The following is a 25,766-nucleotide window of genomic DNA, read 5'->3' as shown; positions in this document are numbered from 1 at the left end:
CTGATGAAGATGAGGCCCAATACTGCATTGTGTGCCTGGAGAGCTACTCCAGGTCCAAGGAGATCTGGCTGCAGTGTTGCTCCTGTAAAGCCTGGGCACACAAGGACTGCACAGATGGAAGTGACTTTTGCACCTGCCACAACTGTAAATCTGATTAATTCTGGTGTTCTGTTTTAAGTTCTGTTCATTGTTTGATGGAGGATGTGTGAAAGCCCATTACAATGTTGTTGCCTTAGAATTTGACAGCTTTCCCTATTTTTTGTCATGTAGTGTGAAAAAAGGTAACCGTTATTAACATGTTACAACCGTGCCTGGCATGTGCTACAACTGTCCCTGTACACAAGGACAGTTGTAACAGTTGCATTTTTTATTTTTTTTAAATACATTTTCCAACGTGTACTTATTTCATAAAAACATCTTAAATACATTCTTTCAGTAGCTGACATATTGCTAATGTATAATATAGCAAAATGGCTATCCTATTGTAAATGTTTTTTTACTTATTGGGGTAAGCCCAAAATGTGTTGCAACTGTCCCTGGTCTCCACTATTTGTATTACTCATTGGAAAAAAAAGTTTTTTAAATCTTTTTCAAGCTCTCCTTTAGATATGGTGGGGGAATAGTGAATAGCAGTAGGCCACTTTACATTCATCCAGAACCATCTGGGACCTCAAAAACATTCATATACCGAATATAGCTGCTGCAGTGGTTTAGTTGTCAGAAGCTCAAATGAAACATGTGGATTTCGATACTCAAACAGAACCTTTCAATATTTTAGTTTTTAAGTGTTTTTTATATGTTTCACTGTGTTGCAGGGCTGAGTGAAATGTCTGATACCAAGAACAAACAATACCAGGAGTTAAAAAAGATTTCACAAGACGCTTCATTTTGAACTCGGTGTTTGAAGCAGCATCTGTTTGGTAATGCTGCCACTCTTTTAACTCACAGGTTGACTCATCTGATGAGGAGGAGAGTGCTGGGACTGAAGGCAGCTGAGGCACTCCTTACTCTTTATTCCCACAATATTATTTATGTTATGTCCATTTTATTTGGCCATACTAACTTCATTTAAATCAGGTATTTAAAAATGTTTTTGAATACTATGGCCGATGTGCTGTTAGAAACACTGCCCCCTATTGTGAAGAACCAGAACTAACAACTAGTGGAAATTTAACATTTTTGTGTTAAGAATCCAGAAATGTTTTTTATTGTGAAGGATTTGTTCCTACATGTTTTGTTAAACCATTTAGATGTATTGAGTGCAACTGTTTAACCCATCTTTAGAGTAAATACTGTTTTTAAAGGCATCTTTCAATCAAAGGTATACATTACATAAGTAAAAAAAACAAGTATGAATACCCGAAGATCTTAAAAACATACAATCATTCAATCAACAGGATCGTGACTCATCACCACGGGTTCCCGGGGAAGTTGATCAAATAAAGTGAATCACACAGCAGCATGGAGGATTGGCATCAAAATAATTTTACTGAAAATCACATGTCATTTATTGAACAACAGCCTGCCATAACACTGCTGGGTCTCTCAGGTTCTCAACAAAGGTGAGATTAAAATACGTTAATTTGCTGTTCTGACACTCGCTAAGGTGTGTGTTTCATTTATAATTATTTAGCTCCTTTTCAAATCAATAATTGGCATATTATTGCACTTTAACCAGTAATAAACTCAAAGTTAGTTTCTGAACATCTGTCAAGAAATATCATGAGTAATTCAGCTTTAATCAAAATGTTTACTCTTGATGTATAACATCCAGCTTAAGCCAAGTACCTTGTACAGAAAAGTCATCACTGAAGGCCTGTTCGCTCACTCTGAAGCTGCACTATTCTTTTGTATCCAGCCTACTCACAACCCAGAGGCAGAAAGATCACATAATAAAGATTTGATTTGTTTAAATAAAATACATTCCTCCAGAATACAATCTTAGTATAGTCAACGATCAGCCTGAGGTAAGCAACGCAAGTAATGAGTTGTATCTTTGTCAACACATTTGTGCACAGTAAATGTAGGTTAGTTACAAACAAACCGCTGTTTCACTTTGTAAACACACTTTGTCTGTATTTTGCAAAAGCAAGACAATTACCCTTCAAATATGAAATCATTTGTTTAACTCTTAGGCGTGTGCACTTGTGAGAATAATTATATAATGCTGTGCTTGTCTAATGTAGCTTTGGAGCTTTAATTATAGTTTTACTGCCGAGCATGGCTGCCAATTGGCATTGGGCCTGAGTGAGTTCAACTAAATTGCTAATAATTGTGATTAAGTCCCTTTACACAAGTGCTGATCTGCAGGGCTCAGCATAATGTGACTCCCCTTGGAACCAATGCAATTGTCCAACTATAATTACAACACTATTGTCCTTTTTCAAATGTCAAATTTGTTCTGAATCTTAAGGCGAAGCAAGGAGTTACCTACATATTGCCTGCAAACATTTTTTTTTAAATGCCAATGACACAAATAAGGAAAATGTGGAGGATTCATACCAGAATTAATTAGTTTGAAGGTACGTGGACTTTAAGCATTGCCAAACAAAAAGGGCTGATTTTAAACACCTGCTGATTCATACCTTTTCTCAAATTCAGTGAATATTGCTCATTACTTAGTTGTTTATCTCATGCAGCCCATTGCATCTACATTTAATAAGGCTGCCAATCATTCTGGAGGGCAGTGCAGATGATGCAAATGCAAGCTTATATACAGTACTCATAAACTGTGGTCATACAGTTAATAAAACTATTACATGTAAAGTGCTATGCAAAAGGACCATCTTAAATTCATTATTAGGTCTAGACTAAGTCAGTCTCAGTTAAAGGATACATAATCGGTTAAGCTCCATCAGAAATACTAGCAGGCTATGTGTATTTATATGAATTTGACACCGGATGTAAGCAGAAAGTCCCTCATCACCGTTACTTTGGATCATTTTGTTGTCATCCCTTTTTCACCATTGGGCAAATATCTTAGAGCAAAGGGGTAACATCGTCTTCAGAGGGTTTTTGATATTCATTGTGTCATACACCCGGATTGCTTCTGTGACTCTGTTTCAATCAATTTCTTCTCGACCTCCACCTAAAAAGAGACAATGAGGTAAGTTGAACATCAATAAACAGTTTTCTATAAAAAAATTAAGGTAACATTAAGCATGATAAAATAACACCGATTACCTGACAATGATAGCGCGTCCAACTGGTCACATTTTTCCGCGGCTGGATGTCGTTGGCAGTGCCCAGCGACTTCACCCTGGTTCCAGACACAACTGCGCCCATAATTTCACATTCCATCGTGACAAAAGGGTACCAGTCACTCGGGATCTCCTGATCAGATCCCAGCTCTAGCTTGCAGGAAAATGAATGGGGATGATCCACTGCTGCAGAGGGGAAACAAAGGTCACTTGTAGTTAGAGTGTCACACCAACAAGCGGAGAACATACTGGACAAATGCACGAGGAGGCAAGGCTAACGAGCTAGTGAGAAAATATGGATGGCTCTCAGGAATGTGTTACCTGTATTCTTTGCTGGCAGTCGGTCGATCCTCCACACGACGGCTGAATATACATTCTCATACTTGACTGTGCCGATTGTCACCTGCATGACAGGCTGAGAATCTGCAGCGCCGACAGCACCCAAGCAGGCATTTCTGTTCATGCGGGACTTCAGCGACCTCTGCCGCAACAAGGCCACTGTCTGCGTGACTTTGACCCATTCGCCTGGCACCGGCACGCGGATCACTACATTCTCACACAGAGGGTTTGTGTCAGACACACTCCCCAAGGAGGGGAAGGTGGGTGTCATGTTAAGAAAGGCCTGGAGCTCCACGTAGGCGCCTTGAACTGTGACAACGGCCTTGACCGAGAAGGGAATTTCTGTGCAACCCAGGATCTCCGTCTTATACCGCATCAGCTCCACCCTGCAGGCCTCGGGAGGTGCAAACTTTACCAGCCGGGACCTTTGAAACTCTGTCTCATTCACACATTTGTGGAAATGGCTATCTGCGATCTCCATCCACACTTCGCCGTCCTCCTCTGACCCGTAGCTGGAGTCAAAGCGCAGCAGGCCGAGATCGTTCAGGGCAAGAAAACAATCCCCTAGTCCGTTGAGGAAAGAGAGACAGTGAATCTGGGTGAAGGCTGTCCGCTCGATGACTTCGCCGAACTTATCTAGTTGTACCCAGATATGATCGGTGATCTGCAGCGACAGCTCCTGCTCCTCGTAGTGCCGCCTCTGCTGGTGGTGCAAACACAACTTAAAGATTTCCTCCTCCATGGAGACGACCAGGTCCTCCATGTCTTCGTGGGCTGTGGAGCCAAACTTCAGCAGCTCTTCTGCCTCCGCCTCATGGCTAACCTCCAGCTTGGGGTGGTACCGTTTCTTTTCTGTGTACGAGTAATGTTCCACTTTGACAGAGAGGACTTTGCGGGGCTCGCCGTAGCTTTCCAGTTTAAGATCTGAGAGCCTGCATTGGGGGAGAAGCTGGAACTCCTTGAACGGCTTCTCCAGCCCTTTCTCGTAGAACATCTGCAGCACGCCTCCCGGCAACAGGCGGAGGTAGATCGGCCCCCACTGTCGCGAGGACATGCGGTTCTTTTTCTCCGGAATCCGGAGCAAGACAGACCAGCCGTCTCGCTTTTTGCTACGAAATAGCCCCCGGGGAACAAACTGAGATGAATCCTCGCTTAACACCTCACTTTTGCATCTTAGCCGTCTCCCGTCGCCATTTTCCGTCTCTGCTTCCGTTGCTTTTAGGCCTTCCAGTTTGTGGCAAACGTAGGAGAGAGAGTTTTGGAGATGGTCACGTGGAGGCTCACTGCCGTCTTTGGTCCGAATGAAGAAACGCGGTAGGCTGCTCTGGGATTCCGATTCTGAGTCTGAGGAGGAGCTGTCGACATCTGCACTGTGTCTAGATCCATCCCAGAAGGGGTTATAGTGTCCTGAGTTTCCCTGGAAAGAAGGGAAGGGGATTGGTCCGTCTGAGGTTTGGTGCAAGGCCTCTGGCGCAGGAGAGGGAGCAGAGATGGTAGATGTACTTGAGAGACTGCGAAAAAAGTCGTTCTTTTCCCACGTGTTGGAGTGAAATGGGGAAGCACCGCTAGGAACCCCACTCACGGGAGTGCAAAAAGGCGTGTTACATGGTACACAGGAACTTCCACTAAGACTTGAGTGGCTTTGAGGGGATTCGAGAGAACTATTGAAGCTCCAGGAAGTGTCTCTGATTGGAGGAAGAACTAATTTCAAACCATTGGGACGTGGTAATGCTGCTTTGATATGCTCCGGTGACTGTTGGGGCTTCTGAGGGGATGAGAGTGGTGTGGTGTCATCTTCAAATGTGACCCAGTTTGAGTGATTTGTGGAACACATGCCTGGAGAGGACTGATGACCTGTTCAAATCAACAATTCCTCCTTTGTTGTGATGAATGTCCCCCTGAGGCCTCTCCTCTGCAAGAAACAACAAATAGGAATTAAGAAATGAAAAATGTTTAGTCTTAAAAGTCATTTTTAAAATGTTAACTCTCAAAATATTCCTGGGGTAACACATCAGTCCTCATAAGAAAGCTTGAGCAAGTGAATTTATCTTGTTGGCAGAAAGAGCGAGAAAGAGCTCCTGGGGATATCAATAAAACTATTTCCTTAAGGTACTCCATTAAGAGGTAATGAGAGACCGACCTTGAAAACCTGGAACGTGTGTACATATGTTAACACCTCAATTAACCACGGCTCTTTTAATGTTAAAGCTGAAGCAAGTACTCCAATTGTGTCAGAGAGGTGGCAGGAGATGTTCTTCAATTGACACTGCAGATTACAGCTTTTGTTGATTTTTAAGCTTTTCGAGAATCTTTTAGACAAACAGTTATGAACTGAATCGTCTCGTGAGTTCACGGACACAACAGAATCAACCAAAGCATTTGTTAGAATTTCAACATAATGCCAGCTGATACACAGATAGAGCACTGTAGCCTTATTCTACACGCAATAACTTTATTTAAACGTTTTTTGAACGAAGCGAGGGGTATTCACTATTATACATTGATCCCTGGTCAGGGCAAATAAGACATTATTGACATTCTTTACTTAGTGTTATTCTAGATGGTACGTTCGGATTTTGTGTTACAGAACTAAAGTAACTTGCAATAAACTTTATTAAACAATGTTTCAGGCCTTTCACCTTCTTCAGGTAACCCTGATCTACCTGCAGGGAGTCTTGCCTATGAACATGTTAACACCTACTAAACATCAGCATGTTTATCAGAGGAAATCACTCTGTGGCTTTTATTCTTTGCAGAGTTTATACTGCTTGAAAAAGTGGAGTACTGGTATTATTATCTTGATCCATGGGTGATGCCAATACAACAGTTATATGATTCTTATTGTAATTCTAAACAACACATTGCGAAAGATACTCTCTCAATCAAACCTAGGAAAACAAGTCTTTTGTGCAGGTAATTCTTGATGTAAACCAAATATACTGAACAGGTGAAATGTATTTGCATCCTGAATTCTGAATTCTCAAAGTATTGCAGCACATAAAGGTAATGTGTTCCCTACTGGAGAAGAGAAGGAAATGTAAATGCATAGACAAGGAAATGTTCCCGCTTTCAAAATAGAAAAGTTTTTGAAAGTTCAAAAGATTTCGTATTGTTAATTGATGAGCTAAAACGTTTTTCTTTTAGAAACACCGGGCTCTAAAATGAGCTTAGTTTAAATATTTCATTGCAAGCCTTCTCTTAATGCGTGTGATAAAAGCTAGCAATGGCGACAAAGCTCCTGCCTCATTACCCAGCATGCATTCAACTGTGAGAACCATCAGCAGCATGCCGCTCTGGAAAGCTGGTTAAAAGGATAAGGCGCCATGAATGTTTTATTCTCGCTGATGCTAGATCTACAGAACATATTTCAATTTAGGTATTAAATGTTGTGGAAATATTGCTAAAGAACAAGCGTATTCAGGCTTATTAGCCAATGGGCAGAGAGTAAACATGTTGTAATCTTTATATAATCTCAATCAATCACAGTGTGTTGTTTGATGTGCTGGCAGCTCGGCTCTCACAAACATCAGGCTGCAGGCCACAGAGAGGCTGCTTTCATAATGTTGAAGCCTCATCTCCCCATAACAATAGTGGAGAGAAAAAAAAGAAAGCCTCAATTACAGCCTTCCTCCTCCCTTCAAGATCACAGCCATGAGTTGCAGAAAGGAGACATCCAGTGGCAAGTTTCCTTTCGCTATAAATAAACAGGGAAATGGGAGCTGCTCGATTCAGGGTAGAGGATTGACAAGTCTTCAGTCAAACACTTGAGGACATCTATCTAATGAGAGGTTGTTTTGCAATGCCACGCAGACATTCATTGAGTTCAACCCCGCCTCTGCGATTTAGAGAATCTGTCAGCGTTGGTTCAAGGAGGAGGATGAGTTTTCTGCAGAGGCTACTGATAGACTTTCAAACTCATTTCCAGTCTTCCTGGGTTCTACAGCAGGCGGTCCAGAAATGAAATGCTGCTAAATCTACAGAGGACAAAAGACTACATTCCACACATTCCTTGGGGACAAGAGGCTTTGCACACAGGAAATACCAGCCTGCCCTGTCCATGTGAACTGACAACAAATATTATCTTAATTTAATTGTTATCAAATTAAAAAAATGCACCATAGATATTGGTTTGTCTCTGGCTGTTCATGACTGCCAAACAAACCAGTGACAACGAAGGAGCCTGGGGATTCAGATAGGCTTATTACAGTCATTAGGTTTAATACAAATATACATAAAACCATTCTGTCAAACTATTTTTACAATTTATACCGGTTTTTATTATCACCCCAAGTCTTGGGAGATGAGGACATCTAACAATTTCACACTCCTATATAATGCAAAAACCTTTCTAATGAGGGTCTATTTTTGTCTATTTTACAAATACTGTTGAGGTTTGCTCTCCATCAAATAGCATCATTGCAATTAAGACAAAAACTACGCTAATCACATGCATTATCTCTGGTTTATAATACCTCCTGATTATTACTATACTTACATGAATTACATCATGACTTGCTGGGGTAGGCAAAAAACTGAACGCCCCATACACAACTACTTACAGTAAGTTTTAAATTATAATTATTGAGGAAAGCTGAGTCACAATATGTTACGAAAAGATGCTTTCATCAGCTTTAAAAGAGGAGCAAACCAAAACTCCAAACGGATCCAAAAACAAGTGAAACTAACAAACGCCAAAGTTATGGAATAATGTCACCACGTATCACAATCACACAGACATGTCAATCCCAAAAGGGGAACAGCAGTCATAAGCAGATACTAACCAACAGGGATGTTAGAAAAATAATGATACATCTTGGAATTCATAACTAAGATGAATTGCAGTGTTTGTAATGAGCATCTACTTCAACATTAAAGTGCATTTTCACAGGGTTTTTGTTATGTTGGTATTATCTGCTGTATTTCCTGTATTATTTGCTGTGACAGAAAAAATTCCCTCAATGACAGAAAGCAGAAACAGTCGCCTGACAAATGATGACTGAAAGGAAACTTTTGTGGTTTAAGAATAAAACTGCAGTGATCAAAAAAATTTTGAACTTTAACATGGAAGACAGATGCTTCCTGGTTGAGATGAGTTCCTGTTGGATCCCCTGGATAGTTCCTATGCGTTCACACTTTAGAGTAGATATTTTTCCTTAGAAAGGTCTGTATACAGAAAGAATAAGACACTATCCGTTTTCATTTGATGGGAGAGTACTACCCGGTGTGACCACAATGACTATGTGATCTAGTGTAAAGCTGAAATGTGATGACCTATTTACAGTGGCAACAATTGGAGCTGTCTGCAAAGTGAAACAAAGCAAAAGAGAAAGTTTGGGTGTCTCCCCACACCTAATAAGCACAATGAATACATCTATGTTATTTGAGATATATTATTTCCAGTGCAAAAAAAAGCATGAATTGAAAAAATAAATGAGACGTGTCACCTGAAACACTAAAACAGCATGTCCACTATTACACTGCAAGCAGTTTACTCATTCAGTATAGTGAATCACTTTGAAAAACATTTTTAAAGCAACACTTTGAAAGAGGTAAAATGTAATTTAAAGATAATATCTAATTAAATCAATAAAATACAAAACTGCTCGATTAAATACAGTCCACAGTCTTACTCGCCCTGACAGCTTTTAGTTGAGATGTTAGCTAATGTTAGCACACTTTGCTAGTGGCCTAGATAGATATTGCTTTAAACGTTACTTTCTCATCTCTACTTTTTTTTATTGCAACACTAACTATTAATGTCACGTAAGGCAACAAAGGCTATGGAATTACACTGTATACTACAGACATATTCAAATGAAACAACTAACCAACAAAGTTGTGTTTACCGATCATAGATAGCAAATCGAAATCTCAGCAAAGAGCCAACAATAATATCTACTTGTCACATCACATCTACTTGGGGGACATAATTGTTTCCTCATAGTTGAAACATTGTTGCACTTTTTTTTACCACCAGTGATGGATAGTAACAAAGTACATTTACTCAAGTAGGCTATGTACTAGCCTACTTGTATTTTCAGTTGTTGCTACTTTATACTTCTACTCCACTACTTTTTAGAAGCCAATATTGTACTTTTTACTCAACTACATTTATTAGACAGTTTTGGTTACTTTTTAGGTTTAGATTATAAATTAAGTTAGATCTAAATCAGTTATGAAATACACGTTGAGATATACTTATAGGTTAAGATATATGTAAAGTTATTCAAATTAGCTAGAGCTACATTGACCAGATGTGATAAAAACACATGGATAATCATAATAGTAACCCAGTAACTCAATATATAGGATTCTGAAATAGGCTTTTACGCATAAGCAGTCATGTTGGTACTTTACAGCGTTTGGTGTGCTCAGCCTATATGTTGATGGAGACACTTTTGTACTTTTACTCAAATTAGATTTTGAATGCACTACTTTTACTTAAGTAACACACCCGAGTACTTCTTCCACCTCTGTTTACCACACACTTTCTGCAGCGTGGGGTCAGTTAAATGCCAGACAGACCCACGAGTCGCCGGTAAACGACATGTTTCTAGTCGCCCATAACAACTCTGGCTAGAGAAAGAAAACAGTACCAGCATGCTGTCACCCACAACACAGGCAGGCCGCACACAGAGGCCCACTTCTGGGATCACTCCTGCACCTTTGAGTGGACGCAAAACCTGGGTAAAGTTGTCACTCACTTGTTTAGTTTGCACAGTACTTTGTGAGCACACCAAACGCTGAGCTGACAACACACAGAGCTCACGAAGAGTAAAACCAAAAGCGTTTTTTAAGTCGTTTCTAGCGGACGTGAACTATCTCAGCTCTCTCAAAAACAAACCCGAGTGCGACCAGAAGAGTGAAATACTCACATTTCACAGCGTTTCTTCTCGTATTCAGGCCATGACCTGGACGCGTCTGTTTGTCTGTACTTTTTATGTCGGCCGGTTTTCCTCAAAATGGCAGAGTGTAAATCCTGGGAGTTTTAACTGCGCTTCCCCTCCCGAGTTCACACAGACTGTCCTACAGCGGGACACTGCAGGAGTGAACATAGCGGCGCTGCGTTCAAGATAGTAGGACATTTCTGTGTCAGGAATAGGCGCGATCATCACAGCAAGTAATGAAACATTCTCCTTGAGAGTACATCATTAAGATATTATTACAGTAAGTCTACATGTGTTTTTATTAAATAAACCCATGTTTTGACATATACAAAATGTTATGATCGACAGTATATGGTTATGACGAATGTAATATATTTTAAAGTTGAGGTTTCGTAGGCTGTCAAAACCCTGTCAAATGTACTTCATGTTACTCAAAGAATATGTAAGCATGAAAAGCAAACAATTAATAAAAGACTTAAACCCATGTTTTCCATCTAATTAAAACGTTGGTCTGATGACAGTGCAATCACAGTACCTACAGGAGTTATTTCAGTAAAATGTACACAAGAAATAGAAAGGGGTGAGTCAGGATCCCACCGTGTTTTCCCTTTGTACCGTTGTATCTCTCTGTACAGCACTTTGATCTGAAGGTTTTTAAAGTGCTATATAAATAAAGTTGGATTGGATTGGATTTGTAATGATGATTTATATTATTTGTAATAAACCAAATCAAAACCAGTCCTGTCATAGTGTGGCTTACTTGCAAAGTATAAACAATGCATAATTTCAAGCAGGGGCCAACAAGCAGGATATAATGGGAGAATACTTTCCCCTCACTGCACATCTTTGGTAATTGTTCCTCCTAATTCTGCAGCCTCTACAAAAGTTAAAATAACTTTTTTGTTTGTCATTGTTGTCATTAATTAAAGCCCTTGAAAGCACAAATAAAGGGGGTTTATTATTTATTTGAACTCTGGAGTAGTGCACCAAGAACATTTGAAAGCATCATAAATTCAACTAAAGTTGTGTTTCTGCCTTCGAACACAAAGTGCATCATCAAAAAGTAATCTTCCAATCCTCATACGTCCAGTTTAATGGTGTTGCCTCATTTCCCAGGGGACAGGGTGTGTTACCAGCTGTTTTTTGTTTTTAAAATGATGGGCGATTTAATATCCGAGTCTCCTCCAACTCCCAGAAACGCAGCATGGAAAGTCAACTCAGACATGCTCATTAATAACCAGCTGGCCAATATATGAATCATTTACATGTTGAACAAGCTTTTTATTTTGTTTCACATATTTATATGTGCTTTTGTACAGGTTACATTGTGAGAAGTATATATGCTTTTATCAGTAATTGGGGGTGTTGGCAAATCTTTATGATCAAAAGGTTTGCTGGCAGGTGTAAACTGGCCATAAGAATGTTCATAACCAAGCTGGGCTTTCCTTTCATTTCCTCAAGTCACTACAAGCCATTTTACTGTAAACATTATCTGCCCTCTGCCATGACTCACGAATCAGGATGTGTAAGCACCGGTTACAGATGGGTCCACCCCTCTCAGACACTTAATCCTGCCTCACACACAAAAATAACTTGATTCATTTTTCAAAATGTTGTGGAAAATAAAATGTAAACTTTGAATAAATGCCTTTGTGTATATACATATATATTTTTGGAAATTATACAGTACAATTATATCATGATTTGAAATGAGTGTTATTCATGTCAACCCTTTTTTCGTCCATACACATTAAAACATGAATTTAGAAACAGCTGTGCCACAGCAGGTTTCTGAGTGCACATCCGTTTACTTTGGTAATGAAAAAAAGACTTTTGTTCACAGAGACAGACTGACACCGTTTTACGAGCTCCGACTTGTCCATCGTACCCTTTTCTTCAAGGTAAAGAGTTAATCAGTGCTTCAAGGCAGATATTTCTTCCTGTTTCTCCACACCCACTGGACAGAACATTTTCCAACATGAGGAATGAATTCAAGTGTCTGTTAGCCGTTTGTTTAGGTTTCAAAGCCCTTCTTTACATACGCTTGTGATATATGCATGTGTTGTAAGAGGGGTATTATGCTGTATGTGGACATACAGGCACAATTTCACAAATAATCTTTAATTTGATTAAAAAAAACAATCGTCACATGTTGTAAAGCCTGGTACACACATACAGCCACACCAACATTTACTCTGTTCACCTGCTCTGACAGATAAGCAGTGATGATGCAATTTCATTTTCTCTCAAGCTGCGTTAAAAGCAGGAGCGCACCGATTAACAGGGTTTGGTCTTCAAGGCTTGACATCAGTGAGCATAACCAACTTTAACTGTTCCATCCTGCTTTGGCCAACAGGTCAAGAAGCAGCTCCCGGAACAGTTTAAGAGAACAGTTGTCAGCAAATCATGTTAAGTGTTAACTTGTGCTGTGACAAGGAAAAGGAAGCTTCTCAGTCAAACTCTAAAAATTGTTCAAGCCTCCATAGAGGTTCATTCTTATTGCCTCTGTTTGATAGTGGAGGAATCTGAGGCGCATGTCGCCGTCCTGTGGTCTGGTGACGGTGACAGTTTGTACCAGGTCGCTGCTGCGAGGCTCCACACAACAAATCTTCTTTCAAGGTGCCCTTTGTGATGCCAAAATGGAGCCAGAGCCTAAAGAGCAGCTCTAGCGACCTTTGTTCTTTTTGGCATTTCCCTAGAAGGAACAGAAAACACAAGGAAAAAGAATGTCAGTTACAACATTGATAAAACATTTAAAGTACCGTGTTGCGTTTGAGTGCAGTAAGGTGATAGGGCTCAGATTGGTTTTGCATTCGGTTTTAAGATGTAAAAACATGCTGAGGCTGGTCTCTGGCCTTCCGAGAGAAAATCACCACCTTTAACTCCCAAACATGTTCTGTCCTGCAACTTCCCAGCACTCAGCTCTCTGTGTGCGCACAAGCAGGAACATGCACGCTTCAAAAAGGGGCCTCTCCTTTACTGCTGCTTTAACTTTAAACGACTTCTTCAGATGGTTCCAGCAGGTGCTTTTCCCATCAGGCCCGGCACAGACCAGTGACCTCGCATTTCACCCCATATCTGACGAAAACTTTACAACGTCACATTTCACTGACAACCCTGAAATAAACCTTGAACCCACTGGATTTGTGTCGCTCCATTTTAAACGATTGAGCTTTATATTTATGTACATGGGGATTGATAGCATGTGACAGCTGCAAATAATCCTGAGAGCGAAGTTACGTTTTGAAAGGGAACCATGTGGACGTTCAAAAAGCATATAAATAGGCGAATCAGTCCGAGTGCTGTACCTTGCTGCCCAGTTTGAGAGTGTCAATTTCTTCTCTCTGCTTGCTCAAAGTCTCATTCATACTGCACAGGTGGTCGCTCATCATGCTGAGCTGGTCTTCGTAGCTCCTCTTCGTCGTAGCCAGCTCATCCTGTGTGACAGACAACATAGTGACAATGTATTCTGAGCTTCTATGGGGTTAATGTAGAAAGCTCTTTTGGTAATGAGGCTGCTTTTTACCTGCAAGCGTGTGATCTTCTGAGTGGCCAGTTTGATCTCCTCTGTCAGAGTCTCCCGAGACTTTTCTGCAATGGCTAATCTCTTTGCCAAAGCTCGACACTAGAAAGGGAGGAAAAAAAGGAAAGTAAACAACTGCTGTCCCCCGATAGATGTAAAGCAAGTCTATACTTTGCAGGTTTTTTTCAAAAGCTTCAATAAAGGTGTATTTACATTGGTGTTTTTGAGGACAGCTGCCACATGTAAATGCAGAGTCTGAAATAGTGATAGATTAATTCCCGAGGCTGTGACTCAAGATCGGGTGCAGCAGTCCTGTTGCTATGATACTAAATGTTGATGACTGACGTGCCGGTTAGTCACTAATGCGACCGGATGTCACTTAGAGAAGCTATCTACATTCAGATACCTGACACCAAAAATGGAAGGTGTCAGTTTCTCAGTGAAAAAAGGCAACACTTGGAAATAAAGTGTTGCCTTTTGTCCAAAGCGAAAACAACAGAGAAAAGAAGGTTAACTTCTGATTCAGTTTCTGTGCTCTCTGTATCAAGCATATGAAAGGAGCAGGGCGAGTGATTGTTCTGCACTAAATGTATTTGGGCTTTTAGAGGAGGTTGTTAGATGAGTTTTCATATTCCTCTTCCCAAGTGACATGCAAGGAAAAGTTCAGTTCTTTGCTACGAGCAGCAGTTTGGTTAGGGCTTCACCTCGGAGTGAAAGTGCACCGCTTTGCTGTCTGAGATCTGGAGCTGTGTGGTGAGCTCTCCCACTCTGGCCATGTAGTGAGTCTTTATCAGCGTCTCCCTGGACTCCTCGTCACCCACCTGCACACACAGACACAACATCCAGCTGGAGAAGAACTTTGTTTCACGTTCAAGGAAGTATTATGATTTCAAATACCTAAAAAATGCATTTCTGTTTTTTATTTAGGTACTCTGTGTTTTATTTTGTCAGCTGGTTAAGTGTGTGGTAACTTACATGCTCGACTGAAGGTGTTGTGCACAACATGCCAACCTGAAAACAAAAAAAATGTCAGGAAGTTCATCATAAATCAGATGGTATAAAAGCTTCAGGCACAGACAGGCGTCCAACACTGTTAGGACAAGCAAGCCATGCAAGAGATAATATAAATAAAACACAAGCAGCGCAGTAACGGGTGAGTCAAACTGCCCTGGGTTGTGACTGCACTGTGAACTCTGCACTGACTTGCATAAACAACATTTCTCCTCTATTCTGCTGCATCAGCGCATTGGAAGTCTTGCTTTCATTAGGCAACAACTTGCTTAGCGTGGGGGCTACAAGAAAAGAGCCATAATACTCTCTTTGTTGAAGCAAATCAGACACGAGTGCCATGGGCGGAAAATGTCCTCTGCAAGCAAAAACTAACAAGCGCAGCAGCCAATGAGGGACAGTACCAAGCTGGTGCACAGCGTGGCCTCTCTCTCCCCAGCGCCGGGCTCCATCTCTGCTTCCTCCTGGCTCTGTACGGGCGTGCTGGCTGCAGCTGGGGGTGAGTTCAGAATTCCCCCTTGAGCTGCAGCGAGCTGAGCTTCTAGGTCGGCGATGCGCTGGTTCTCCTTTTCCAAGCGCACCTTCCCCAGCTGCGCCTCCAGCAGCCAGTGCTCCTTCTCCTGCTCCAGCCGGGCGATCTTGTCCTGGCTCTGCTGCACCTGCAGGGGGGCAGCGGGGGGAGGGGGGGGGAGAGAGGAGCGGACAGTGAGCTTGTGGGAGGAGGGCTGAGCAATGTTGGGGTTAGGTGAAAGGGCGGCAGTATTTAGGAAGAAATAGAGAAGCTAGTTTGGGAAGATACAACAATTGGGTCGATTGTTCTGAAAGTCTGTAAGAGATAAGGTCCCCGGCTCTTTCCATTGGTCCTTCCCAACCTGGATGCTCAAATGTCCAATAAGATCTTTCTTTTGTACAAATATTGCTTAACTGTAACTTGATGCTGATAAATTGAAGCAGCTCATATGACCAAAGGGCTCATTAACTTATCTGCAACACATTTGAAATATCAAGTGATTGTAATATATCATTTTAAGATGCCTGCACATTTATGACTAACTTTTTCCATATACTCGTGTAGTTATGCAAGAACTATTGGTGGTGTTGTTCTCCGGCCACAATAAACATGATTGCATGGTTATTTAAAAAAACATGTTTAAACCTATTTGGACTTTACTCCGTTATTATAGCAACCGCCCTTAAGGGCAATCAAACCTGGCCTGCACACTGACTCATACCAGGGAGTGTCTGTTTGAAAAAGGTAGGTAAATGTTTAAAAGTTATAAATTCTATACTGACAGAAATGTTTTAAGAAAAGAGTGGTTGAGCCGAGTGTCATACCTGCTGACTGAGGCCTTCTCTGCTCTCAGTGGAGCTGGTGAGTACACGGCGGTTAGACAGAGCGTCATTGTAGGGAACCGACTGCGGCCGGGCCTGAATGAAGAAACATAAAGAGAAAACATTTATCGTTGAATAAAACCCATGCAGTTCCTATGTTTAATTTGCTTTTTTGTATATCACTACTGATAAAAAAGGCCTTTCCATGGGAAAAAATAAATAAAACGGTGTCATGAAACACAGAGGAAATCAAATACGGGTATGTGCAGATGCTGCATATCAAATATTCACAAAGGCGAGATGTTTGGGGGCTGTTACCCTTTATTACGAGCTAAGACCTGGGAATATCTGGCAGATTGAATCAGACACTAACCTTTTTGACAGCACTGATATAGGCTGCTGCTTTCTTTTTGTTGGCCAGCATGCTCTCTGCTTGCAAGGGGTTCAGGGCTAGCGTGCTGCCTCTTGGACTGTAGCCCGATGATGTGAAGAAGTCCAAGTTGTTGCTGAAGAAAGTGGCAATCTGCAACAAAACAGGGACATTATGTCTCCAACCGGGGAAAGAAATGAAGATCTTTGCAGCCTCATGTGCTAAAGAAACACTAATTATGCCGACATGTCTCAATGCAGAGACACAGCATTCTGTTTGGCCTCTAATTAACCAGTGTGTTTGCAGCGGAGCGATGATTACACCACCCAGTGCCCAGGATGATACATGTCTGAGCAATTAAGCTTTTGCCTGGAGAGATGATCACTCTGGAAATGCAGCTCACTCCTCACAACATGCGCCAGAGTGTTATTGGGCGCTGCGACCCACCGGACTCTGCCTCTCATCAGCAGACTCATCTCAGCCCACGCTTCACTTGATCCACAAAGAGAAATCATGTATCCCCTTTACTTCCCTTGACTGGGGAGCAGATGGACTAACTGCGAGTTGGACAGCATCTTTGAACATTTAACTGCCGGCCCACCTGAGTTCTGTGGTGGCAAAACAACCAACGTGATCCAGTGGCTGTAAAATCACTGCTACTTACAGTTAAGCTTCTGTGAACTACAGCTACCAAATAACTGTTTGAACATGGTATACGGAATACAAATGTGGCTGCTGCCTGCCCCCTGTTGTCCGTACCTTGCCGGTGCTGCTGGTCAGAGAGCCCAGAGATCCCAGCAGGCACTCTGTGGTGGTGCACAGCTTCTGGGTGATGGTGGGCAGCTCCTGCTCTAAGCTGGCCTTCTGGTTGTAGTGCTTTGACATATCTGGACACACAGGAGAGGAACATTTATGAAGAGAATTTAAAAAGCATCTGTTGGCTTATTTATCCCAACTTCAGCTTCATTAGGCACATATATATATAGATGTAAAGATAACTATTGAGTGAAGCTCCCTTCCTGATTGGTGTGTAAATTATGAGCCTACATTTAGATTTTTTTATATTGGTGTGTGAATTTGAGTACGCTAGCTGTTCCCAAAAGAAACAAGACAAAGGTACTTCAATAGTGTTTTATTGTCAGAGTTAATCGATGTTTTATCTTCACGGTCTACCGCAGGGGTCTCCAACACGTCGATCAATAATCGAGCGGCGAGCCACTGAAAAGCTGCCCACGAGCTACCGGTAGCTTTTCAGTAGCTCGCCGCTCGATTATCGATTATCGCGTAGTAACTTTGCTTCTTGATTTTTTCGGCCACGGCTGGACAATAACGTTTTTTTTTTTTCTGTCACACGAATATCAAATCCGTCCGTGACGCAGAGATCAAGGAACAGATGCGACAGCGGCACAGCGACACCACACACAGACCAGTCTGCTTTCTCCAGCAACACCAGTCCAGAACCAACAGCAGAATGACCCGCTCTGAATTAGGCCCTGTCGCTGCGGCTCAGAGACACACAGGGAGGGATTTGTGTTTTTTGAAAAACACTCGTTATTGTCATGTCAGGTTTTTGGTGGATTTAATCAAGTCTTGGATTGCAGAGTATGAATGTCCTCTTGCTATTTTCAGTTGATAAATATGCGTGTAAAGTTTGTGAAGGCAGGAGGAAAGCTTCCGCGATACCCGTCTCCTCTGTTCCTCCAAACCCCGCCCTGAAAATAATGAGTGACAGGCTGATAGTGCTGTTGTAAATACTCCTGTTGTCTGCTGTGTTCAGACTTAAGACTTTTGAATGCTGTTTTAATTCTATTTTGAGATGTTTAAATGCTAGTATTGTTTATTTCTACTCTTTAATTTCTACTTATGTGCAATGCCTTAGTTTGTTCTGTTGCAACGCAAACATTTCCCGATTTGGGATCAATAGTCCCAAAAGTAAACATAAACATATTTCCTCTCAGTAAAATGTTTCAGCTACACAAAAAGTGACTCTTCTCTGCCAGAAAGCATTACACTATACTTTCATTCCAGAATCGCAGTCTGATAGATGCAACAATGAAGCATCTCAATATTTACACTTCAAAAACCGAGCAGGTGGGTATCGTTCTGAAAACAGAAAAAGTAGTCTGACTTTTCTGAATGGCAGCAGAGAGGCGATAACTCGTGCTGTTGAGGGGACCGGCTGTGGATCAAAGCATGTCTGACGGTGCGGCTCACCTTTAATGGCATCGTGAAGACTGTGCAGGCAGGCGGCCAGCTGCGTGAAGACGGCGGAGGTGCTGCTCTGAGGCATGGCGTCCTGCCGAACACCTGTGACACATTGCACAAATTAGTAAACAAGCATATTGTGGCAATTCACACTCATAGCACCAGTTAGTTCCATTAAAAAATCCTATTCTTTTACACTATTAACTGGGATAATGGATTGATATTTTACGCTGTGATATATCAAACTCAACGGGACCTATAGCTAAAACTTGGAGTGATGATTTCTGGAAGTGTGTGAATTTAAAAAGCTGCATTAAAGTAAATTGATTTAACTTTCTGAATTGTTTACACTGTCCTAGCTTTTCTATTATCTTATAACTTATAATACTAAAGAGATTATTATAACTTTACCAGCATATTCATTTAAATCAATGGTCAACCCAACAATATCCCCACAATTTAGAGGTATTCAGTCTAAGATATTTGACTAACTAAACACACCGGCAGTAAAACCAATGCTTTAATCCTAGTTCAAACCATTCTCCTTTTCTGCAAAACAACTAAGCTGAAGGAACTAATCTGTGACATATGGCATGTACTTTCTGTGTAAACTTACTGGGTAAGGCCAAAAGGTTGATGTAGCTCTGCATTTTCTCAAACACAGAAGTTACTCTCTTCATGTCACTCTGCAACTCCTGGTTTTTCGCTGTGAGGGCAGCGGTACAAAGAGGTGTGTCACACTCTTCTTCAAGGCTGTGGAGAGAAGAGAAGATTAATACCGCCTCCTCCACTCCATTTCTCGATCACTAACACACACAACCCGCGCTGACCTTTTCAGCTGGTAGGGAAGAATCTTTTGCAGAAAGTGGGTGTACGAGGAGAAATGATCAGCAAAGCTCTTCAGCTTGACCACGGTCTCCTTCAATTCAAGAGAAAAAGACTCAATAAGTGGTCGGTTATAGGAGAGCATCACTAACAAGCACACACAAGGTCTATGAAAAAAAAGAAAGCACTTACCAGTACTGTGACGGTGTCTTCTGTGATGCTTTGGTGTAGATGCAGGAAACTGTCCTCCAGGGGGCGCACATAGGCTGCGTTCTCATGTAGATACTGAGAGAACTAGGTGAAGAGAGACATCTTTAGTTACACTGATACTGTGTTTCGCCACTCTTCTGTTATATATTAATCACAGTCTGTGTGTCTTGTGGATGGTCGTCTCACCTTCTGGTTCAGAGGGGAAATGGGCTCAATGGACGAGTCCAGAGGATAGATGTGAACCCTCTGCTCTGTGTAGGAGTGGAAGTTCAGCAGAGCAGCCACCAGGTCCTGAATAAAGCTCAGGGCCTGACCTGCCACGTCCCGCGCTTTGAGCTGAAAGAACACACAGCCCACACTATGTTTCAGTCTGTGAGGAAATGCAGCTGGATGAACAACCCTGAGGTATATATTCTGACAAAGAATCAGGTGATTCATTCATTGATCATTTCAAAGAAAACTTCTGCAACTATTTAGAAAACTGATCATTTCTAAGCAAAAATATCAAAACATTACAAGTTTAGTTAGGCTTTGTGAGTTTGCTTTGTTGTGTCTGTCTTAAGTGGTATCATTTGAATATCTTTGGCACCACGTAAAAAGGTATCTGATGACGACTGTCACTCTTTCCCTGAAATTTGATCAGGAATGCCAGTGAACGAACAATCCCTTCAGCCCTTTTACTACCGTCACTTTAAGATTTTAAAATCCATAATGGCTGTGTATGGCGTGTGTTCTTTGATATGACAATGCCACATTTCCATATGAGTCATAAACTTATGAACGTTCAAGTGTTCAGAATCTAATAAATAAATGACGGCTTACTCGACAATCAACAGAATCCATAGATGCATCTGCATGATGATCTACAATTATTAATAAATATGCCAAATTGTTTGTGTCAATAAATAAAAGTGGAGCATTATCGTCAGAATCTAAAGTTATTGCTTAATAATCAGAAAAGGTACTTGTTATGTTGAGATTTCAAAATGATCAAATGTGCAAAGCACAGCAAACTCTGCATTATGCAAAGATACAACACTTTATAATCTGGAATGCTTAATGACAAAAGTTAAGACAAATGAAAAGCACATGCACTTATAAAGTATATATTTTCTTCTCACCTGGTGCCTTCGATTGTGTGGTGGCACGTTTAAGCTGTTATAGCCAATAAGCTCTGCAGGGTAGGAGAGAGAGAGGAAGTTAAAGAACATCCACCTGCAGTGAACTTTATTGACTCCACAAACGCAGCTTAAAAGGTTTGGCCTCCGGCCCGCTGCGTGCAGTATTACAGTTTGGGAAAACATTACCCTATTTACTCCTGGGCGCAACGGGGTTATTGCATCAGTGACAAAGACATAAATGTTCTCAAATAGATGTCTGCTCGCTGTAGCAGATCGCTCTTTGAGGCCGTGGCTCAGTGCCAGAAACTCACTGGTGTCGTTGAAGGGCACTTTCTCCTGGATAACACTGCTGCTCTGTTTCACCTGTCGGTTCAGCTCCGACTGGCTCAGCCTCAACTGCTGCTGACTGCAGAAAGAGAGCAGAAAATAACAGATTAAACTAAGCATTCCACTTAGTTTATCCAATGGAAACGTTTCGCAGATCTTTTAAATACGGATATGGTATTTTTGTGAGTCTAGTTCCACTACTGGAGTTTATCCAAAGTATACTGTAACTTCATTAAGTATGTATAAATACTTTATATATGCAAATCACCCTTTTGGTTTTCTCACACCGCAGCGGTAGGTACAATTATTCTCAAACCGTCAAATAATAAAAATGATGTACCACTCTTCTGTTCGCATCCTGCACTCTTTTGCTTCCCTCTCCAGAGTCTGTGATTTTATCTATGAGAATAAAGGAAAAACAGACACATTTGAATCAACTGTATAGAAAACATATAGTAAAAATATGTTCTTCACCTCCTCCTGTTCATCCTCACCTCCAAACGCGCCTTGTCACTCTGCAGCCGCTCGATTGTGTCCATGTACTTGGTGGTGAGTCCGCCCACTACGGCCTGGTGCTGCTCCGAGTCTTTTTCCAGCTCCTGCAGTCGTGTCTTCAGCTCGGACTCCTGCCGGCTGTGCTGCTCACCTGCTTCATAGAACTAACACGTACACAGCAGGAAACAGAGCCATTACATGCATGGCCCCACCAGTTCATTAACTGTTTATATACCGGACAATGACGGACCGACATAAACACAACACGGCTGCTTACTTGGATATGAAGTCGCTCATTTTCTTCTATCTTTTTCTGCAGGTCTTCATCAAATACACATTGGGTCTCCAGACCGTGCTGTGAGGGAGAGTCTGCTTTACTCTGCAGGAGGTAAAGATAACATGTTAGTGAGGATGTGTTGGCTCTACAAACATAAGCGTTTAATCAGAATCCTCCCTGATTTCCCCTCATGATCACCTTCCCCTTTTTGCCCTTGGCTTCACTGACAGCGAGCTCCTCCTGCAGCAGCTCCACCCGTTTGGCCAACTGTTGGTTCCTGAAGCTGAGACTGTCCATCTCCTGCTCCTGCTTCCTCAGGCTCTGGTCCCTCTGCTTCAGCTGCTCCTGGTGACCACAATGACAAACACATGTCAAGCAAAGACCTGTAGTTGTGTTGTCTACAACCAGCACTTTAGGAAATTAACTTATTTTACATCAACAAGACAACACTCCATGACTGTAGCAGACCTTGCTGTGATTTTATAATTAAGCTCCCTGGCAAATATGGCAGACCTGTCATTGTGCACATCCAGCATAATTAGTAACAACACTGCAAGAAGAAGTAATACATTTTAGTTGACCTGATGTTTTTCTGTTGCTTAGTAAACATGAACAAATAGTTGTTTACATATCTTTCCCCTTAAGCCTTATGATTACCTGTGTCAACCTGATGAATATTCATAGAAAAAGAAGATTACAATTTATGAAATAATCTAGAATCTCTAAAACATTTTAGCTGTGGTTTATTCTTATCACCTGTAACAGGGACATTGTGTATTACAGCTGTGGAGGAACATCATTTGTTCGGTTTTATATGTCACTTTACCTTAAATGAGGCAGAGTTGGCCTGTTCATCCACAACTCCCTTCTTCAGGACCTGGTTCTGGGCACGGAGCTGTGGAGACATGTACAGGATGACACATGAATGTTATCTATGGTCAGGATTCAGATGCGACGATTTTATTATCAATGCTAATGTATGTATGAGGTATCAAACATGTCTATTTTCATCAACAATATCATATCTTTGTTTGTGGTTGCGTTTTTCTCCAATTCTGCATAACGTGAAGATTCACCTCTTAGGTCCTCTTTTTTCCTGGACGCCTCCTTAACTCAGCATAACGGCAGCACACATGTGACAGTTACACAGTCAGCACTTCCTGAGCAGGATATGGTGCTTGGCTAACGAGGAGATCATTGTTTCAACAGGAAATAGCACACTTGCTGTCAGCTGACACCGACACAAAGGGCGCAAACAGCTCACAGAAAACGCAGACTCACAGGCTTTACTGTCACTAGTTAACGTATTAACCTTTAAAAATGTACCTTTACACAGCGTGATTTTAAGCTACTTAACATGTGAAAATGATGCACATGTTGTACTTAAATTACAACATTAAAACTAAAACACACCACAATAACAAACCACAAACCTATGAAATAACTGGTCTTGTGTTGACAAAATCTGTTGCCAATAAAGTATCTTTATTAGGTATACCAGGCTTATTCCACCTTCTGCAACAAATTAAAAAACTAGTTTCATGACAGATTTAATGTTCAGTTTTTGAGTTGATTCATTTGTAAGGTTATTTTCGAGTCTGTATTCTGGTTTTTGAATTATAATTAGAGGTGCTTCTAATAAAAAAAACACCATTATTCAACTGCACTACAAACTACATCTTCCAAAATGACATTAAGTTGGTGTAGAATCAATGGCTTTCATTCAGTTTACAGTAATAATTCTTAGTTAAGTTCATTTCTTTGCAGTGACAACAAAAATTCAATAAATTAGCATGTGTCATTGATTATAGATGATACAGTTATGGTGGTTTATAACTCATTGGATACTTCTGAGCATGCTACCAGCCTTGTCATTAATGTTTTAATAACGTTACCTTACTAACATTACACGGTAGGACAGTGTTTTACCTTGGAGTACTCCTGTGCCAGCTTGCTGTATTTTGTCTGCAGGTCTGTAACGTTAGCCATTGTCGCTGGAAGTCGGTTATCCCGTCGCCAAATCGTTAATGCTACTAAACGGTATCCACTTTAGCCCGGTGAGCTTATGGGTGTAGTTAGCTTCTTCTCTCCAAATGTGCCGGGGGCTTGGTGTTATAAAGCCGGACACGGTGAGCTGTGAGCCGGTTAGCTCAGGTTAGCTAGTTCACAGACGGCTTGTTCTATACCTTGGTAAAACTAACCTGGAGAACATTGTCACATAAAGCTGTCATGAGTCCCGGATATTAGACGCTACCATAATATCTAAAGCCGGATATTTTTCTGACTTGACAGCAGCGCTTTTAGCACTTTTAGCGGTGACAGGGCTTGCTAGCTAGCCGACTAGCCACCAGCTAACTAGCTATGTAGCAAAACAAATGCAGAGAAACACATGCAGGTCATATTATGTGACAGCAGCCGTGAGACCCGCTGCGTCCGCAAATCCTATTACGGATTGGGTGTAGCTGCTGCTAAACTAGCCGAGCAGCACTGACAGTCCATTCATCTGAAGGAATACTTTCATTTGTTTTACGAAAATCTTCCTCGAATGAGATCCGATCACGGACACAAGCGCCGGGGTCAGAGTTGAGAAAACAGGAAAGTAGAGAGTGACTGTGAGCAGGGCGCCGTCTAGCGTTGGAAGGGCTCTAAAAAATACGACATACATACACAATGTTGAATTAAATAATTAAAGATAAATAAATAAATGCATTGTACTGCCCAAAAAGTAATAAACAAATGAATAAAGTTGAATACAAATATTGCCAAAACAAAATTAAAATAATATATTCCAATTATGTATGATTAATATATTTGTATACTTGATAACTGTATATCATATTATATTATGCTAAATTATATTATATTATGATACTTAATGTTTGGGAATTAAAATAAAAAAGACACTTCCTGTAATTACACCAGCGATATAGGCCTACAGCACATTCAAATACTCTAGTCTGCAATATAGCGTATTCTTTTTTACATGTGTTTCTACAGGTGATTATAGGAAGGCTCTGAATGTTATATTTGTATAACATATGTTCCCCTCTTCTTACATTAGATCTTATGCCATTTGCGTTAAGTGCTGTGATGTCACTGATAAATAATGTACTGCTGATTTGAGTGTGGTATGGGTTGCATTACCAGGAACAAGGTCAGAAATCACAAATGGGTTGTAGCATGTTGAAAGATAGCCGCTTTAAAACGCACATGACCTCGTTTGGACTCAAAGTGAAATGACATGTTGCTAATGCAGCCATCACCGCTCAAATCCTCCAAGATTAATTTCACCTAATCCATAATAATCTCTTTATATATTCACCACACAGTAGCCTACTGTGTAGCCTACAAATACATTCCAATTTATTTTTATCAGCTGTTAAATTTGTAAGATGCAAAATATTTACAAGAAGGAATTACTTAAATGTTTTGAAGAAAGACATTTGCGCTGTTTGACGATTGCTGATCTTAAATGCAGGCTAAACACAAACTCACTGACACGCACACCACAGCCAGTGGCTCCAGCATTGTCTGGTTGCCTGGCAACTGTCGGCGTGGCGTGGTTGCTAGGGCCGTGTGGGAGGGGGGGAGGTGATGCTGCTCTGATTTCCAGCTGAATTGAGGCAGTCAGTAGGGAGAAGCCCCCC

General features: G+C 41.2%; 2 protein-coding genes across 2 annotated transcripts; both read right to left on the bottom strand.

Moving 5' to 3' along the window:
* Nucleotides 1–1,462: 1,462 nt before the first annotated feature.
* ston1 (stonin 1) lies at nucleotides 1,463–10,578 on the bottom strand. The gene is made up of 4 exons (XM_071205630.1): nucleotides 10,415–10,578; nucleotides 3,522–5,451; nucleotides 3,184–3,386; nucleotides 1,463–3,088 (listed from the first exon to the last, which is right to left on the bottom strand). The coding sequence occupies exons 2-4, from the start codon at nucleotides 5,371–5,373 to the stop codon at nucleotides 3,023–3,025; spliced, it is 2,121 nt and encodes a 706-aa protein (XP_071061731.1). The 5' UTR covers nucleotides 5,374–5,451; nucleotides 10,415–10,578; the 3' UTR covers nucleotides 1,463–3,022.
* Nucleotides 10,579–11,692: 1,114 nt separating this feature from the next.
* ppp1r21 (protein phosphatase 1, regulatory subunit 21) lies at nucleotides 11,693–24,716 on the bottom strand. The gene is made up of 22 exons (XM_034100791.1): nucleotides 24,049–24,716; nucleotides 22,946–23,014; nucleotides 22,318–22,464; nucleotides 22,120–22,221; nucleotides 21,842–22,006; nucleotides 21,688–21,746; nucleotides 21,332–21,426; nucleotides 21,021–21,073; nucleotides 20,086–20,235; nucleotides 19,882–19,983; nucleotides 19,695–19,783; nucleotides 19,481–19,617; nucleotides 18,874–18,966; nucleotides 17,419–17,546; nucleotides 16,663–16,812; nucleotides 16,293–16,385; nucleotides 15,362–15,616; nucleotides 14,925–14,960; nucleotides 14,654–14,770; nucleotides 13,953–14,051; nucleotides 13,735–13,863; nucleotides 11,693–13,121 (listed from the first exon to the last, which is right to left on the bottom strand). Exons 1-22 carry the CDS (start codon nucleotides 24,106–24,108, stop codon nucleotides 13,092–13,094), a joined length of 2,358 nt encoding a protein of 785 aa, XP_033956682.1. The 5' UTR covers nucleotides 24,109–24,716; the 3' UTR covers nucleotides 11,693–13,091.
* Between the last annotated feature and the right edge of the window lie 1,050 nt (nucleotides 24,717–25,766).

Source organism: Pseudochaenichthys georgianus, chromosome 15, assembly GCF_902827115.2.
Source record: "Pseudochaenichthys georgianus chromosome 15, fPseGeo1.2, whole genome shotgun sequence".
NCBI lineage: Eukaryota > Metazoa > Chordata > Actinopteri > Perciformes > Channichthyidae > Pseudochaenichthys > Pseudochaenichthys georgianus.
The sequence above is the reverse complement of the archived record's forward strand: the minus strand, read 5'-3'. Positions and strand labels throughout refer to the sequence as shown.

Bases quoted from the DNA above. Each gene is read 5' to 3' on its own strand.
- ppp1r21 (XM_034100791.1), bottom strand. From the start codon at position 24,108: ATGGCTAACGTTACAGACCTGCAGACAAAATACAGCAAGCTGGCACAG. The intron at 19,784-19,881 runs GTAAGTGCTTTC...CTTGAATTGAAG, and splicing joins AAGACACCGTCACAGTACTG to GAGACCGTGGTCAAGCTGAA. The intron at 16,386-16,662 runs GTTAGTGTCTGA...TTCTTCATTCAG, and splicing joins ATATCAGTGCTGTCAAAAAG to GCCCGGCCGCAGTCGGTTCC.
- ston1 (XM_071205630.1), bottom strand. From the start codon at position 5,373: ATGTGTTCCACAAATCACTCAAACTGGGTCACATTTGAAGATGACACC. The intron at 3,387-3,521 runs GTAACACATTCC...TCCCCTCTGCAG, and splicing joins ACTGCCAGCAAAGAATACAG to CAGTGGATCATCCCCATTCA. The intron at 3,089-3,183 runs GTAATCGGTGTT...GTCTCTTTTTAG, and splicing joins GGACGCGCTATCATTGTCAG to GTGGAGGTCGAGAAGAAATT.